At 35.3% G+C, this 16,966-nt stretch overlaps 1 protein-coding gene across 1 annotated transcript in view; it reads left to right on the plus strand.

The window, feature by feature from the left end:
- LOC117134867 (ATP-binding cassette sub-family C member Sur) overlaps positions 1-16,966 on the plus strand; it is a 51,482-nt gene that overhangs the window by 23,431 nt on the left and 11,085 nt on the right. The window contains 8 exon segments of the mRNA XM_033294193.1: positions 5,782-6,043; positions 6,475-6,612; positions 7,150-7,286; positions 8,606-8,832; positions 9,202-9,208; positions 9,791-10,414; positions 10,475-10,595; positions 14,751-15,338. Of these exon segments, the coding sequence (XP_033150084.1) occupies positions 5,782-6,043; positions 6,475-6,612; positions 7,150-7,286; positions 8,606-8,832; positions 9,202-9,208; positions 9,791-10,414; positions 10,475-10,595; positions 14,751-15,338 (2,104 nt within the window).

Consider the following 16,966-nt stretch of genomic DNA (forward strand, 5'->3'; position numbering starts at 1 on the left):
TATATGCCACATATAGACATGTCAGCCAAGCCATAAATATGCCCACCAACTGTGGCACTATGTAACTAGCCCATTGATACAAGTTGCAAGTGCTTTTTAGCATATAAAATGCATATTACGCCAATGCATTTTAATGCCAGCTACCAAAAAGTAGGCAACACACACACACACACACTCGCATACGCACACACACACACATGCAGTTGTATGTCTGAAAATGCAATTAACAACAAATGAAGGAAACAAAAGGCCCTAACTTCTAGAAAAAGACTCCTGATGGTGGAACTGAATGTGAAAATGTTTACCTACATGTCTGTACACATTTTATATTATATGGGGTGTGTGTGTGTATGTATGTATGTCTGTGGCATGTGGATACAAGTTTAAGAAAAATTTATTGAACTTTAAGCTTGTGACTTTGAGCCTTGGGAAGCTATTGCGTAGAATGAAAAAACTATTGGTAAAAGATTGATTAAAATTGAGTGGGAGGGTACGACTGTAAAGAAATATAATTAATGTAGTTGGAAGAGTGTGTCATGTAAGTAGAAATTCTCTGAGGAAATACTTAATTTAGAAGTGTTTTAATTATATTTAGTAAATAATAATGTATTGTAAAAGTAAGAATAAAAAATTTATTAACTAAATAGAAAAGGGTAGATAATTGAAAATTCACTTTTTGAATATGTAAATAAAAATTGATTTGTCCTTTAGAGCCAACTTGGGTTTTTTTAATAAATACCTGGAACAAACACTTTCTAAAATATCCGAAAATTTAGGTACTAAACAATATTAATAATAATTCTAGTCAAAGGAATCTTGGTGCTCAGCAGTTGGTGAGTATTGAATTGTTTAGTTTTTGGTCAGGTCAGTTCGAAAAGTGTAAGATTTTGAGTATATTTCGCTTAGTGTAGAGGTGGCCCCATGGATGAGGGCGTCAAAGAGAGGCGCTTATTGCATTTTATTTATGGCTTGCCAGTTGAAGGCCAAGAAAACTTGCAAGCGGCGCTTTTGTATGCTTTACCAAATTGGCAGCTCCAAGCGCTGCTGGGCTCAGCAACGAAAAGGAAAACTCCCAAACGCAAAAGACACAATTGGAAAACTTTAATTAAATGTAGCAGAGTGTGAAAATGTTTTTTTGTTTGTATACGCGTGAGCATGCATGTGTGTGTGTGTGTGTGTGTTGTTTCAACTGTAGCGAAAGCTCTAAAGTTTTTGGTAGAGAGAGAGAGAGAGAGAACCTTGAAAATATATGAAAGGCGGCTGGGCTTGCATGCAGCAGCGTGTGGCAACTAGTTTGGTTAATTAATTTGAGTTTGCTTCAAAAATTATGCAATTAAATGCCGTAAAATGAGCAAACAAACTAAAAGGCGGAAGGCGTGACAGGAGGGGAGGCCAACGCGCTGTTGTTGACACAACTGAAAATTGGCACATAAATAATTTAAATATTTGTGTGTGGGTGAGCGAGAGAGAGATGCACGCGTCGCAAGTTGGGTGGTCGTGAGTGGGCGTGTCAGCAAAACGTGCGTAATCTGACACAAGCTGTAAATGGGCAACTACATACGACGGATATTAAAATAATAACAACAACAACAGCAACTCGGGTGAAAACTAGGATTAAGATAAATATTTAAGAGCTTGCTAAAATTCAACATGCGCGGCTTAGAACACTTGCGACAAAGCGTTGCAAGCGGTTGACTTGAAAACGCATTAAGCATACGCCACGTTGCACAAATTAAAATGAATGCGCTTCACTCGCCTGGCATTTGTTGCAGCAACGACAGTGAGTCTGTTGCATGCAACCTGCTGGCAGTTAATGCCACGCACAAAACTAACTCTTTACTCTCTTCAGTCTCTAATCACAATTTTGCACTTTGAATGCGCATTGTGGCTAAAGCAACGGCTCGAATTAAATGCAGCACAGTTGCAGTTCCAGTTCCAGCAGCAGTTGCCGCAGTCATCGATGTTGCATGTGCCACACACTCGTACAACATATTTTTATAGTCGTTTGCAGGCGCATCACGTGAATGCGGTAATTTATTACAAAATGTCTGTATATGTTAATTTTATAGCGCATATAAAAAAGAAAAAAAAAAAAAAAAACACGCTGTAGTAAGTGCAAAAGGACGGGGACGCGGTGCGCCGCGGCGTTGCAAGCAAACTGCAGGCGTGGCAGCCATATAAAAATGCATTTAACAAGCTAAAGCAACGCCCAGTGCGGCAGTCGCCTCAGCATCCGCCTCAGTCGCTCGCTCGCTCGCTCTGCTTCAGCTACTGCTGCTGCTTTTGCTTTACGGCTTGGCAAACGCAAAATGTGCAATAATTTCAATTACTGTAATAAATGTCTGTGTTCTCTGTGTGTGTCTCGCTCTCGCGCTCGCTCACTCGCTTATTCTCTCGACTCTTTCTCCGTTTTTGACTTGGAAATTTATAGTTTGACTACACAGTGGCATAGATTGCAGCCAGAGCCACGTGAACTTAACGATTGTTAAGTGTACGTCTGTATATATTATACGCGGTGTGTGTGTGTGTGCCGCTTTTGTGGATTTCCGACAAATACGAAAAGAGTCGAAGACCGAAGAAAAGCGGTTGTGGGGAGCTGCACTGCGGTTGTGGTGTAGGGGTAGAAGCTGCGAGCTTGCCAAGTCCAAGGTCGATATGGGAGGTGCAAAGTGTGATCTAACCATGCTGTTCGTGTGTTTCGTCTGTTCGTCTGTGTGGTGTATGTTGTGTTGGCAAGACAAAGCGCTCTGCGTTTTGCTTTAAGCGGGTCAACAGGGCGCATACGTAATGTGAGTTACGTGCAGATTGCTGCAGCTCAGACTTTAACTTACTAACTTGTCCATTCACTTAACAATGTAGTTGACACGCTCGCCAAGATTAATCCCAATGCGTGCAACAAAGATTCATTTGCAGGCTATATATATTTATTTAATATGTTTTTTAAGTTAACTTAATTACATTAGAGAATTGCAATTAACAAGTAAAAGTAACAATGCGATTATTATTCTTATCAAAGCCCATTTATATCATATTGCAAGCAAATTCAAGCAAATTCCTATTTACACTATTTATTTCATGTTTGTTCACTCGAAGGTAATGCTGATTATTTTTGAGAAATATATGATGTGAAACATCAATAACTCATATCGGTTCCAATCCTTGCAATAAATGCAAAGCTCTCAATGTAAAGTTCATATAAAACTTTAATTATTAGGCTCCAACATCATTGGGCATATCAAATATTTAATTTTATATTTTATTTTAAAATGGCAATTGGCACAGCAATGATCATTAGTATTTGACAAACTTTTACGTATGTAAATAAGGGAATTATAACAAAATAAAAATATACCCAAAGGTGATTGTTATTCTTATCAATCATGCATTTTAATAAATGATTCATATTTCTATTTGTGGATTTTCTAAAAAGCCAACCATTCTGAAATCTCTTTTTATTTAATTTTTGGTTCAATTTAAGGTAAGCTAATTATTTTTCGGAAGTTATTAAATTCCAATTAATAATATAACCCATATCTGTTTGGATTCTTCTCAATCCTTGTTGCAGTCCCATATAAATATAAATTTATATAGAATGCTTTTCTATTTAAATAACATTTCGTTTAAAATATTTATTTATTATTAATTTTAAATACATTTTTGTAAGCGTCGTAGACTGTTCATAGTCAACATTAAATAAATAAATAAAAGTAAATAATAAATTCAGAGTTGTAGCTCAGATACAAGCAACATTTAATTAAGTATTTGATTTTATAAATATTTTTATTAGCCAATGGCATTTTATAAGTACCCAAAACATATTTACTCTTCCCTCTTTAATTTACTTAAAATTTCGATTACTAAACCTGTGGCTTTTGCCTAGACACACTTTCAATTAAAACCCACACTAAGCCACAAAATGTTTGGCTCATAGACATTAACTTAAATAGTTTCGTATTTCGATATCTGTGCATAGCGCACACATTCAAAATGATTTGACATTATTACTTGTTCAAATGTTGTTGAACATGCTTTGCGGCTTCGCAATTTTGCGGTCGTTAAGAAAACCAATCACTTTATCTTCTGCACCTCATCGAGCCACTGACTCGCTTAATTATGCCGCAGCTGTGTGGCTCTGCTTCCGCGTCTGTATGTGTGAGTCTGTGTGTGTGTGTGTGTGTTAAGGTTGCGGTTTATGCGCTTGTCGAGCAATGCAGTGAAAGTTATTACATAAGCCGCTTAACTAAATTGCAGCTAATTAATTGAAGTCACTTGCATTTGGGCGTAATTAGCGTTGTCACACATGTGTTTGCCTATTTTGGCTGTCGCTCTGTCGCTTGTGTCAATATTTGTGATAGTAGCACTTAATTAGTTGCCAAGCTGTACAAGTGTAAGTGAAAATGTTAATAACAAATAATAAAAATAAGAATATAGGTCATATTCTATATAAGTAAGCAACTAAACTAAAATGCAGCTTAAATTGTGTACAGTAAGGCTTTGAGGTTTATAGATAGCTTACCAGTTTCATTAGTTAAAATATTATAATAAAATGTAATATCTAAGACTTGGTTTTAATTTTAAATGTAATTGCCCTTGCTGTACATTTAAATAAATTTAAATTAATAAAAGGGTTTGGTTGCATATAAAATTTTGGTATTAAAGGTTGTTGGGAATGTTTCGCGGTTTTGTGTGTTGTGCTGATCTATTTATTTTCCTGACGAGGTAACGATGAGTCTCGTGTCTTTGGACTGGAGTGTTGATTGTGCCTACGTGCCGTCGTGGGTGTGGAAAGTTTTTGTTCAGTCGCTTGTTTCGTGTGTGCTGAAGCTTGATGTAGTCGTATTGATAGGGCGATCCTGTGATCTTGGGCTTGTGGTTGGAGTCAGTTCAGTTTGGGGTTGTGGTATTACTGAGTTCCGACCTTTCTGATAGTAATCGCTGTTGTGGGTGATGACGTGTTTATGTTGTGGTGTTGGAGGTGATGTATAATCAATGCGGCTGCGTGTGATCGCTTGTCAGGAACTACATTTGACTCTTGTATCCTAGGGACTGGTGGAAGTGTAATCGTGTAGGAGCTTCAAATGTTGTTTTCCTTTAGTTGATACTAGTGTTGTGTGGTTCGGGTGTCATTGATAGTGGTTTGTCTACTTGGTCATCGCGCATTAAGTATGTCAAAAACAGATGTTACTAATATTAATCAGCAATAGTTGCATTTATAAAAGCAAAAATAAAATAGAATAATTACAGTCAGTTTGGGGTATAAAAGAAAAATATTAACAATGAAAATAAATTCGAGTATAGTAAATGTTGGACAAAAATTAAAAACCTTTAGGAATAGAAAGATATGTAAATTTAAGAGATGAAAGAAGGAAGAGAGAAAAGAAAGAAAGAGAGATGGTGGCTGTCTGACAGCGTGGAGAGATGTTATTAAATCAACTGAAAGTCATGAATTTATAATTTATTATATTATTTAATATTAATTTTTCTTTCCAATCTGATTTGAATTTAGTTTCGATATTCATAATTACTTATGATGCTGAGTTAGTTGCTTTTGTAAAATGGAATTTAAATTTTAAATTTGAACGAATTCAGCTGATTGAATTGTTTAGAACTGAATTCGGTCTTTGACTTCTAAATTAAATGGAATATTTACTAGCATTTAAGTATAAAATTTAAAGAACATACAAAAGTAAAATTAATGTGTTTTAATTAGTCGAAGAATACTTAATAAATTTTAATTAGCTGCTACATTTAATTTAATCTTGTCTGTCTATTTCTCCACAGGAACTGCACCATTTCATATGTGCCCCAGAGTCCTTGGCTATTGAACGATACGATACGCGAGAATATCTTGTTTGGGGAATCGTTTCGGCCCAAGCGTTACGAATTTGTGTTGAACGCTTGTGCCCTTAAGCCGGATATTGAGCTAATGCCCATTGGAGATTTTACGGTTATCGGGGAGCGTGGCATTAACCTATCCGGCGGACAGAAGCAACGCATTGCCATAGCGCGTGCAATTTATTCATCGGCTAATGTTGTTCTAATGGTGAGTAAGCAAATGCCAAGGGCAAGCGATTCAGATGGCTGAGCGCACTTTATGCCGATTGCTGCAAGTTCGTAAAATACAAAGTTAAGCGTGCCACACACGCACACACACACACACACACACACACACACACACAGACAATGTTGCAAGGTAAACAAGTTTGATGTGCAAATTATGACAATACTCGAACGACTTTGTGATTGGCCAAGAAGTAAAGGTAAAAGTTTTTATGCTTTAAAGCGCGCATAAACTAAAATTGTTTACTTGGCAAGTTGGCAAAGAGATTATTGATAGAATCTTGAGGGAATGTAAAGTTCAGCGCTGTCATTTATAAAAATTTGTAATCAAATTATGAGCTGTCGCTTTTATTAATATTTCTATTGAATTCAGCAACAATAAAGTTGTCTATGCATTTCTTTCTTTCTTTCTAGGACGATCCGCTGTCGTCGCTGGACAATGAGGTGGGCGCCCATGTATTTGAGCAATGTGTGCGTCAAATGCTTTTAAAATCCAATCGCTCCATCATACTGGTGACGCAGCAATTACAGTTGATCAAGGAGGCGGATTATGTAAGTGGCCCAGCAGCAGCCCCCGGTGGCCAAACGCAGCTTTTCATATTCAAATTTTCCACTGACAGTTTGCAACACAGTCACAGTCACAGTCACAGTCGCAGTCGCAGTCACATCTATCTTTTTGTTTGATGTTTTTTTTATCTATTATTATTTTTTTGCTGAAGCTTCCGTTTGTTACTTTGCCCTCCAAATGCGGTGGCCATTTATCGCCTTTTGGCCATAAATGCAATTGCCTGGAAAGACCATTTGTTGCCGGTCTGCTTGTCCGTTCACTGCTGCTTCCCTTTTGGCCGCGCACTTTTTTACAATTATTTGAGCAGCAGACGTTGCAACAACAACAACAACAGCAGCAGCAGCAGCAACCAGGAGTCGCATGCAAATTTAAGTTTCGAAATTGAATTTATTGCCTTTTGTGCTTGCTGCTTTTGCTTTTTTTCATTTTCTTTACTACTTATCTTGCCTTTTAGTGTTTCATTCGGGTTTTCTCTTTTCGCTTTCATTTCATTTATGTTTCATGCGCGCAACTTCTGTCAGTTAATTGTGATGAAAGCTGGACGCCTGCAAGCCTGTGGCAGCTATAAGGACATTGAGCTAAAGCAGCCGCACATAATCGCCAAATGGAACTCGATAATTGCTAAGGCAAATGCCACAGCCAAGGACCAACAACAAAAGTGAGTCACCGACAAATACAAAGGACACAAATTGTCTTGCCTGTTTTTTTTTTCAGCTTCTTTCGCATTTCTTTTCTTTCCCCCGCGTTTTAGATTAGAATATGAGTGAGATATTGTCAGCGGCTTACGCTGCTTTGTGCAGCAGTCAGTCTTGCCACATGCGGCTGCACACACTAGCAAAAAAGAAAAAAACATAGACATTGCTTTTTATTCGGACTTTGTTTTTTGTGCAACCAATTCGATTGCTTCGATTTCTATTAGAACTGCGCCTGCCTAAGGCAAATAGCGTAGATAGATAAAGCAATAAACTAAAGGTATATCATTCAAGCCAAGACTAAGAATAAGCCAAAGGTGTATCATAGTAAAGTCAAGACGCCTGAGACGCTTTAAGTGGCCTTAGGAAATTCTTAAGCAAATGTAGCCCAAGTTAACTTTAATACTGCCGGCACTGATAAATATAATAAACCTTTATTAAAATTTCTTGTAATAATTTTTGGGTGAATTTCGTATCATTTTTAATTTCAATATTTTATATAAATGGGCAAATGAGCTGTCATGCTAGTTTTTTGTTTCTTTTATTCTTTCATTATTAAAGCATTGCTGCTATTCTTGGCATAGTCTATTACAAAATGTTTTTGGAATTAAATTATTAAATGTAATACAAAAAGAATTAATGAATTTGCTTTTTTAGTTTAGTTTTCATGAAGTTCTCATTATTGAAACCTACTTTTTATTTTAACGTAAAACTATTTCAATTTTAATTAAAACAACTTTACTATTCAATTTGTATAATGAATTCATTTTATACTCAAATCTTGAAATTTAATTAATAACCAAATGTTATTGAATTTGATCACAATACTTATTAACAAAAAATCAAATCAATTGGAATTTCGCGCCAGTATGAATTTCATAAGAAAAAACTGTTTAATATTTATATTAAAATTATATATCAATTTAATAACAAATACTGTGTTGAAAATAAAAAATACTTAAAGCAATTTTTAGGTGTTGTCGTTTAAGAATTGTGTTCCAATCGCTCAGTTAACCTTCAAACGTAACAAGCATTCATAAAGTTAACGATGCCATTGTGCAATAACAAATTATGTTGGATTAATGACGCATAAAAATAAACAAATAAAGTTATTAAATCGTTTGTGTGTGCGTTTTCACACTTTTCTGCAAGCATAAAAGTGACACGAAAGCGTAAAATTGTCTGCCAACCTTAATAATAAATGAAGAATGATAACGTAACTGCCTTTAATGCTATAATATTCAATATTTTGCTTGTCTCTCTCTCTCTCTCTCTGGTGTGACAGTCCTGTGGAACGCACGGCACGTGAACGCTGGAAATTGTTTAAGAATGTGAGCAAATTGGGACTGCAACGTTCGATATCGATGACATCGGAGGCAAGTGGCGGCGGCGGCGGCGGCAACAGCAGCGTAGATGCAACCGATGGCAGCAACTCGGTGTCAGTTAATAATATGCCAGGCCATGCAGTTACGGAGGATGATGAGGACGATGATCTGCCGGCGGTAAGTGTCTGTGCTTAATGCCAGTCGATGTGCTTATGTTGCCACTGCGGGAAATAAATTTTTCTGTGACAAGGTTGCCGACTGAAATTTCATGCAGCCCTTCACATTTTGAGAAAACATAATTAAAATACATATAGCTACAGCTTAAAGCAGTTTTCTTTATATTCTTTAAGGCATATTATATTCGTTTTGATACATAATTCATGTAGGATCCGACTTCGGTCACTCTTAAAGCTTTGTGGCTACTAAATAAACACACACGTGTTGCTTTGCTTACGATTAATTATAATGCTTATTGAAAGTAATGAGGATAATAATAATAATATTAATATTCCTTTGTCTTCAATTTAAACTTTAGTAAACGCATAAATTAAAGCAGCGTTTCCGTCTCTCGTTGACACTTCATTTGACTCCCTTTGTTTGTGTTTTGCTATTTATAATAATCTAACAGTTTTTAGATAAAATATTTAAAAATAAATTTTAGTATCAAAGGTGCTCGATCCATTTTTAAACTCAGAGTTCATAAATAATTCGTTCGACTTCTTATTCTGTTCTAATATGTTTAGAGAAAGATTAAAAATGAAATTAAGTTAAATCTTTGTAAAGCTCACATTAAATTAACTTATAATATTAATTAACTACTCACACAATGAAATGAAAATTAAAACAATTATCTAACAATTATATTTGTTATCCTCAAACAATATAGTAAAATTTTAAACTACATTTTTAAGAATAAGTAAAGGTTCATTATCAAGATCAATTACATGCTTCACTTTAGTTCAAAATTTTATTTTTGAGAAATATTTAAATGAGGACTTAGCATTTTATTACAACAATAAATAATATAAATTAAATATAATAACAATTGATATGATATTATTTTATTAGTTAGTTGATTTTAGTTAATTTTTGTTTTATTTGTATTTACTTCTCTTTCAGTCGCTATCGCTGGCAAGTGGCAATAGCGGTGGATTACAATCGCTTGGCAGCTTTAGTTTGCCACGCAAGCGAAACAGCGTCTATGGCTCTAGGCATTTGCTCTACGATGTGCCGCTGCCCATAGACGAGTGCCAGGGCGATGATGTGATACTGCGACCACGACGTCGATCCACTTTGCATCGCAGGAACAGCAGCATTAAATCGCTAAACTCCTGGCACCGCTTGAGTGGCCTGAGCACGGCCACAACCACCTCGAATTCAAGCACGAACAGCGGCGATCTGCTGCGGCGCAGTGTGCTGACTGCAAGTTGCAGCAGCTACGCGGACAGCAGCATTGATGGCAGTGAGGCGGGAGGACGCAATACGCCGCCACTTGCGAATGTTGAGTTGAGCACACGTGCGCACTCCTGGCAGCCAGCACAGAAAGTGCCGCATCATCCGGTCGTGACGCGAAATGTATCCTCGCCGCCAGCTATGGAGCAGACTGCTGATGCCGCAGCAGTGACTACGCAGCCGGCGCTGGAGCAGAGCGCGACGGCAGCGACTCAAAGTCGCGGCAGCTTTCAGCAATTTCTGCGACGCATGTCGATGCGACGCTCCAATAAGCCGAAGCATCATCATCGTCCGCTGAGTGCCACCAACTCCATACGGTATGTAATTTAAGCTATGCATAACTTTAGTGCTAATCCCTTTGCCTGTTCGCCCTGCAGGAGCATCTCGGAGGAGTCTAGTGCCAGCGCTCTGTTGCCAACAGTTGAGCCAAGTTCATCGCCTGCCATTGACATGTCCAATGCAACTTCACAGACAACTCTGAGTGCTGAACTCCAGACAACTGACACTGCCACTGCTGCGACAACAACAACAGCAGCAACTGATGCTGCAGCTGCAACTGCTGCTGCTGTGGAGACACCAGTGAAGCGTAAGTTATCCAACTGGCATATTGCAACTGTATTTGCAGCTTTGCTATTTCCTTTTGCCCAAAGTTCGTCGTTTGCTGTCGCCTGCCACAAGTTGCAAGCTATTTATATGCATTGAAATTTTGTTGTTTTGCTGTTATGCGCCCAATATGGGTCAATTCAATTGTCTGCTGGCTGTGCAGTGCGTATACGTAATATGCAGCTGAAAATTCATAGTATTTTTTCTAATAACATAAATTCGAATGTATTCTGTATGGAAAGCTATTAAGTTAGCAAAACGCTTTACCAATCTCAAAGCGAATCAACAACACATATACAGAAATATTTGACAGCAAAAGTTTCCCAATGTAACTTTTTATTACTTCTAGGTAAATTCATAGAATTCATAATGTCGATTTGTAACTTTAACGTAAATATTATTTCTACAGTGGAATATTAATTTTAAATATATTGGACTCTTAAACATTTTTGTGCAAAATCTAAATATATATTTATATTATGTGCTCTGTTATCTTTCGCATTCAAATTTTAAGTGGAAATATACTAAATGTATTTATATGTATATTTATATAAATAATCTAGGTTATCTATTCGCTAATCAAAGTGCATTAAAAAGTTGGGAGTACTAAACATTTAGTCAGGCAAGCATAGGATATACATAATATTCATGCGGCAAACTACATAAACTTTAATAAACTGAGCAGCTTTGGCATACCCAACTTTTGTAGACGCTAGAAGCTCTCTTAAGTAGCGTTCGGCTTGGGTTGTTTCTCTTTTTTTCTCTCTGCAACAAAATTCTTACACCCATTTTAATAATACTCGTAGTATTGTAATTCCAATTCATATACTCATTTATTTATTTATTAATTTCTTCACATGTTTATTTGGATGTGGGTCGTATCATGACTGTCAAAAAATGAATGGAAAACCTGAAATAAGAAAATAATTAGCATGTTATATATTTCAATACAAAATGAATATATACGGTCCAGGACACGTGTCGAACCACCACCCAAATTCGAACTTATGAGCGCAATTGACAGTATCATTATCATTATCACGATCTGTGGATGTGAATTTCACATCAGTTTTAGTTTCAAGAACACCATTTTTTCCAGAAAGAGATCCTATTGTTAAGCGAACTTTTTGGTAGAAAGCGAAAACGTAAACTGAAATCAAATTTTGAGCACAACCAACGTTATCAGCTTGGCTTGGTGAAAGTAGAATTTTGCGCAAATGATCTTGACATACGTAGTGACATATGACCTATTTATTATTGAAATATCTACTGTAACAGCGCTTATGTAAATAACGGTTTTTCTTAAATACCAGATGAGCCTTTAAACGTTTTTGTTTTGGGTAATATTCTGCTGTTCAATCGGCATTGCCAATTTAGCCCGCTAGATCTGTCCGCTATCATCTTCATTTTATGGCTATTTATAGCTTTTTTCAAAGGTTGGCAGCACTGCTGTTCGCTCGATCTGTTCTGTTAAATTAACAGGCACTGTGAAGCTTATGTAAATAACGTTTACTGTTAAATAACAGATAAACCCTAACAGCTTATGCTTAGGAAATATTCTGTTCTGCTAAATTAACAGGCACTGTTAATGAAGCTCGATCCTTTAGCTATTTGTTGTTTAAGCAATTTGATTGACCAGCTGGCTTATTGAATAGTTGAATGGAAACTTTTATTTATTTAGTAATTATTGCATTTGCAGCTATGTATCTGCGTTGCTTTTCAACCCAACTATCAATGAGCATTTAAGATAATTACGAAAGCGATTGCAAAATGAAAGCAAAATAATCTTATTTCCTCGTCTATCAATATAAACGTTGTAGAATGTGGCGCAACAGTGTTGACTGGGCGAATGGTAAAAGCATAAACTAAGAAAAGCGAAAAACAAAAACAACTCGTTGGCAAACTATTTGGCAAAACTCCTTGGGCGCTGTCTTTGCAGTTTGCTGTAATGAATATTGATTAGCTGTAATTTATATACAACGATGGCAGCCAAACTGCATAATAAATATGCACAAAGCTGTTGCTGTTGCTGCTGCTGCTAAACAAAATATTGGCATATTTATCAGAATATCAATGTAACATAAAATCGACACACAAATCCTTACGCTCTTCTCTCTCTCTGTCTTTGTCTCCTTCTATTTAGTTTTCGCTCTTGCTCTTGGGCTGTAACTAAAAGCAACTTTGATTTCAAAAGTTTCAATTCCCAGCGGTGTGTCAAAGAGACACAAAAAGCTGTCGGCTTGTTGCAAGTTCGTTTTTGGGCACAAAACTTTTTCCGGGACACAAAACTTAATGCATTGATCTATCCGCTCTTTCTCTCTCAGTCAATATTTGGCTGACAACTTGTTCAACACGGGGGTGGCAAAGGCTAGGCAAACTTTCAATTTAATCAGCTGTGCGCAGATTGCAACTGTTGCAATAGTTGCAACGATTTGCGACATTTGCAGCATAAGCTAAGAAAATTTTGAGTTTGCCCATAAGGTATAAGTTTTTTATTTTTAGTTGCTTCGCGCAATCTAGCGTTAGTTTATGTTGAAATATAATTAATTTAATAAAAAGCGAATTGCACTGCATTTTCGATAGAACAAATATTTTAATTTAATATGCCCATGGAATTAACTGAAAAAGCGATTGCAACTATTTTGCTTTATTATATTTTTTCACCTCATTGCAACATTTTTTAACTTGTGACTATCCTCAACTGAAATCAACGCAACACTTGTACTATACACTTTCACTTTGTTGAAACAATGCCATTACACTGAATTCAGCGGTTACTATTCAAATTTTAATATTTTGTTTTGCTTGCTTTTATTCTTTTCCATCGATTGCAATGGCCCAATTTTCTCTGCTCTTACCTGTCTGACTATCAATGCGCTTCTGTGCTGATGTTTGTTGCAATAAAAATTCAATTTTATATGCGCACACACACACGCACACACACACAAACGCATAACAATCATGGTAATAAAAAATTGTAGTTTTTTTCCATTGTGTATGCGCGTTTTTTCTTTAACTGTAGTTACATTTTTTCTCGCTTTCCATTGTATTTCTGCGTTTATTTTTTTTTTGTATCAATATGCAACATGTAACAAGCAGCATTGAGAAGCGGTGGCAAGAAAATTGATTAATTATTTGAATGGCAGCACTTTTTTAAAGGTACTAGTAAACACAAATAACTTGCAATAGAGCAAACAACAATTGATGCAAATTAGATTATAGAGAGGTAAGCATAAAAAGTTCTAAGAAAGTTAATATGAATTTAATTGGAATATTGCATATTGCATGACGCAATCGTCATAACATTTTAAGCACGTTATTTTGTAATTTAGATTCATATTTTTTTTTTGCAGTATGCAATTTTTATAAAATTAATTTTTTTTTATATTAATACTAGTCAACTTTGCAAAATGTTCCATATTTTAAACTCAATTTCATGTTATAGTGGAGTTAACTTTTTGAAAAGATTTGATTTTTAATTAATTTCTGTAAAATTTAATATTATTTTTAGATTATATTTTAGTAAATAACATAAGCAATAATTTTTGTAAATTGTATAAGAGGCAATGATAACAACATATTTGCTTTTATTTTGAAAAGCATTTTTCAAATATTTGAATTTTATATTTTAATTTCTTAATTTGAATATTTCGAACTATCTTTTCATTAGTAATTATAAATTATTTGCTCTGGAAAATATTTCATTACTTATTCTGAAGCTGAATCTCAGAATTTTTGAAATATTGAGCTGTTATATATTTTTTTGTAAACATCATAAGCAATAAAGATTGTTAATTATATTATTTATTTAATATTTTGCAAGATTCAGCACATGCGCTTCAATTTAGAAAATATTCAATTCTTAATTTTATCAATTATCATTGTGCATTTTAAATTGTTCTTCTTGTTTAATATTTCAATATTTATTCTTGTACTGAATTTCAGATGTTAAAATTGACTTTAGTGCATTGCCAACAAATAGCCACAACGAGAGCGACAACAATGATGATGACGATGACGATGACGACGCGATTGATGCTGATGCTACTGTTGATTAACAACAACAAGATGAACGTGACGTCAGCATCAATGCAGCTGCAGTCGGTGGGCGTGGAGTCGGAAGAACAACAGAGCACAATGTCAGGTGATGCGGTGCCGACAACGACGGCGACGGCTGGGGGCACATTGTTGGAAAAGGATATTGAACGCAAATATGGTCAAATATCGTTCAATGTATACGAGATATATATGCGTGCCTCTGGTTTACCCATAATCGTTGTCTTTTTTATAACCGCACTAATTTGGCAATGTTTGCGTGTCTACACGGACGTTTGCCTGCAACATTGGACAGACCATGTGGCATCAACGCCACCGAATGTGGCACCGATTGTGGACACGGACATGGACAATCACGAAGTCACGTACTATTTTCGCATATATGCAACAATATCGTGTGTTTGCATTATAATGGCCATGATATCAACACCGGCCGGACAATGGGCCGGCTGTAATGCGCGTCGTAATTTGCACGATAAACTCGCCCAAACGATTTTCCATAAAACTTTGCATTTTTTTCAAGTGACGCCCATCGGACGGATTGTGAATCGTTTCAGCAACGATATGGCGATCATTGATAAGGTAACAAACGGTGAATTTTTTGGCAACACACATACATTTGTATATGCGCAGCTACAGTGGGCATACGTTAAAGCTAAACATAAACATATTGATGATATGCATTTTGTATTCAAATATACATTTCAATTTTCGATAAATTGACAGTGTTGTTTATTATCTAGCTACCACTGTATGCGCATATATAACTGTAACAATTTTTGTTTATACATTTCTCTTTTTTTTTTGCTTTGTTTTGTTGGCTGTGGCTTAGCTTTTGTATTTTGCGGCATAAAATATGAGCCACATTGACTTTGTTGTTGCGGTTGCTTTGCTTTTCCAGATTTCACACTGATAAGCACGCATTATGCATTGAAGTTTTCTGCATATGCATGTGTGTGTGTGTGTAACAAATGAGTTTGTTGACGCCATTTTTTAGCCAATGCTTTTATTATAGTTTTCCATTTTGTTTGGCAAACACACATGCAGTACATATAAATTATTCGATTCATGTTTTGCTTGCTTGATTGAAACAAATTGATTTTAATATTAACAAAATGTAAATTAGATTTAATACGTGCATTGCTATCTTCATGATAATAATTGCTATGCAGTTGGCATAATTTTTTGCTTTCACTACATATGCAAATTATACAATATTTTTGGCGTCAATAATTTACATTTATTAAGAATTTAATTAAATTCAATAAGAACCGCAGCATGAATTTAACAAATATTTGAATATATCATTAAAATTTAAAATTAAGTAACAATTATTTTACGTGTTGCCCAATAACAGAATTATCACGTTAGCAAATAATTTAAAAATATTTCGAGATTATGTGAAAATATTTTAAATGATTGAAAAAATTAAAAAAAAAAATATTCTTATAATTTTCAATTATTTGGAATTATTTCAATTATTTACATAAAAACAATTTTTTTTAGATCTTTTAGATTGTTTAAAATAATAAAAATAATATTTAATATAATAATAATATTTAATTTAATGTAATTTTTATACCATTTATTAATCTTTGACATAAATCTCCAAACACTTTGAAATATTCGGACAATCTATAAATTTCTAATAATACCTACAATAACTGAATTTTCAAATGAAGAATTTATATCTATATATATAAAAATACACAATTTATTAGAAAATACAAATTTATTAGAAAAAATCAAAATTTCTCCTACAGCAAATATGCGAATTAATAATTTAGCTTGGGAAATATTTAAACTTCGAGCGCCGATGTCAAAGTGCATTGAAAAGTTGGTTGCGCCCTAACTTTATTAGTGCGTTCTTGTTTTCTTAACTGTTATAGGCTTCAAATTGTAGACAATCTGCAATTATTCGTATACTTGATGTGGAGCGCTAGCTACTTTGTGAAAATCAAAACACAAAATTTGATTATAAAACATTGCCGGGTGTAAGAGTTTGGGAGAGAAATTTGTCAAAGAAGTGTACATAAGCATTAAAATGTTGCAAATTCATACGAACGAACGAGTACGAAACGAACGTATTGTATACAGACTCGTTAATTTTGTCAGCAGGTGAGGAAGTGTTTGTGGTAGCAGCCACAACGGAAGCTTGTGGCATACACAAATTTAGTCATTTGTCAATACGTGCCGCAGCAATGAGCAAG

Source organism: Drosophila busckii, chromosome 2L (assembly GCF_011750605.1).
Source record: "Drosophila busckii strain San Diego stock center, stock number 13000-0081.31 chromosome 2L, ASM1175060v1, whole genome shotgun sequence".
Taxonomy (NCBI): Eukaryota; Metazoa; Arthropoda; class Insecta; order Diptera; family Drosophilidae; genus Drosophila; species Drosophila busckii.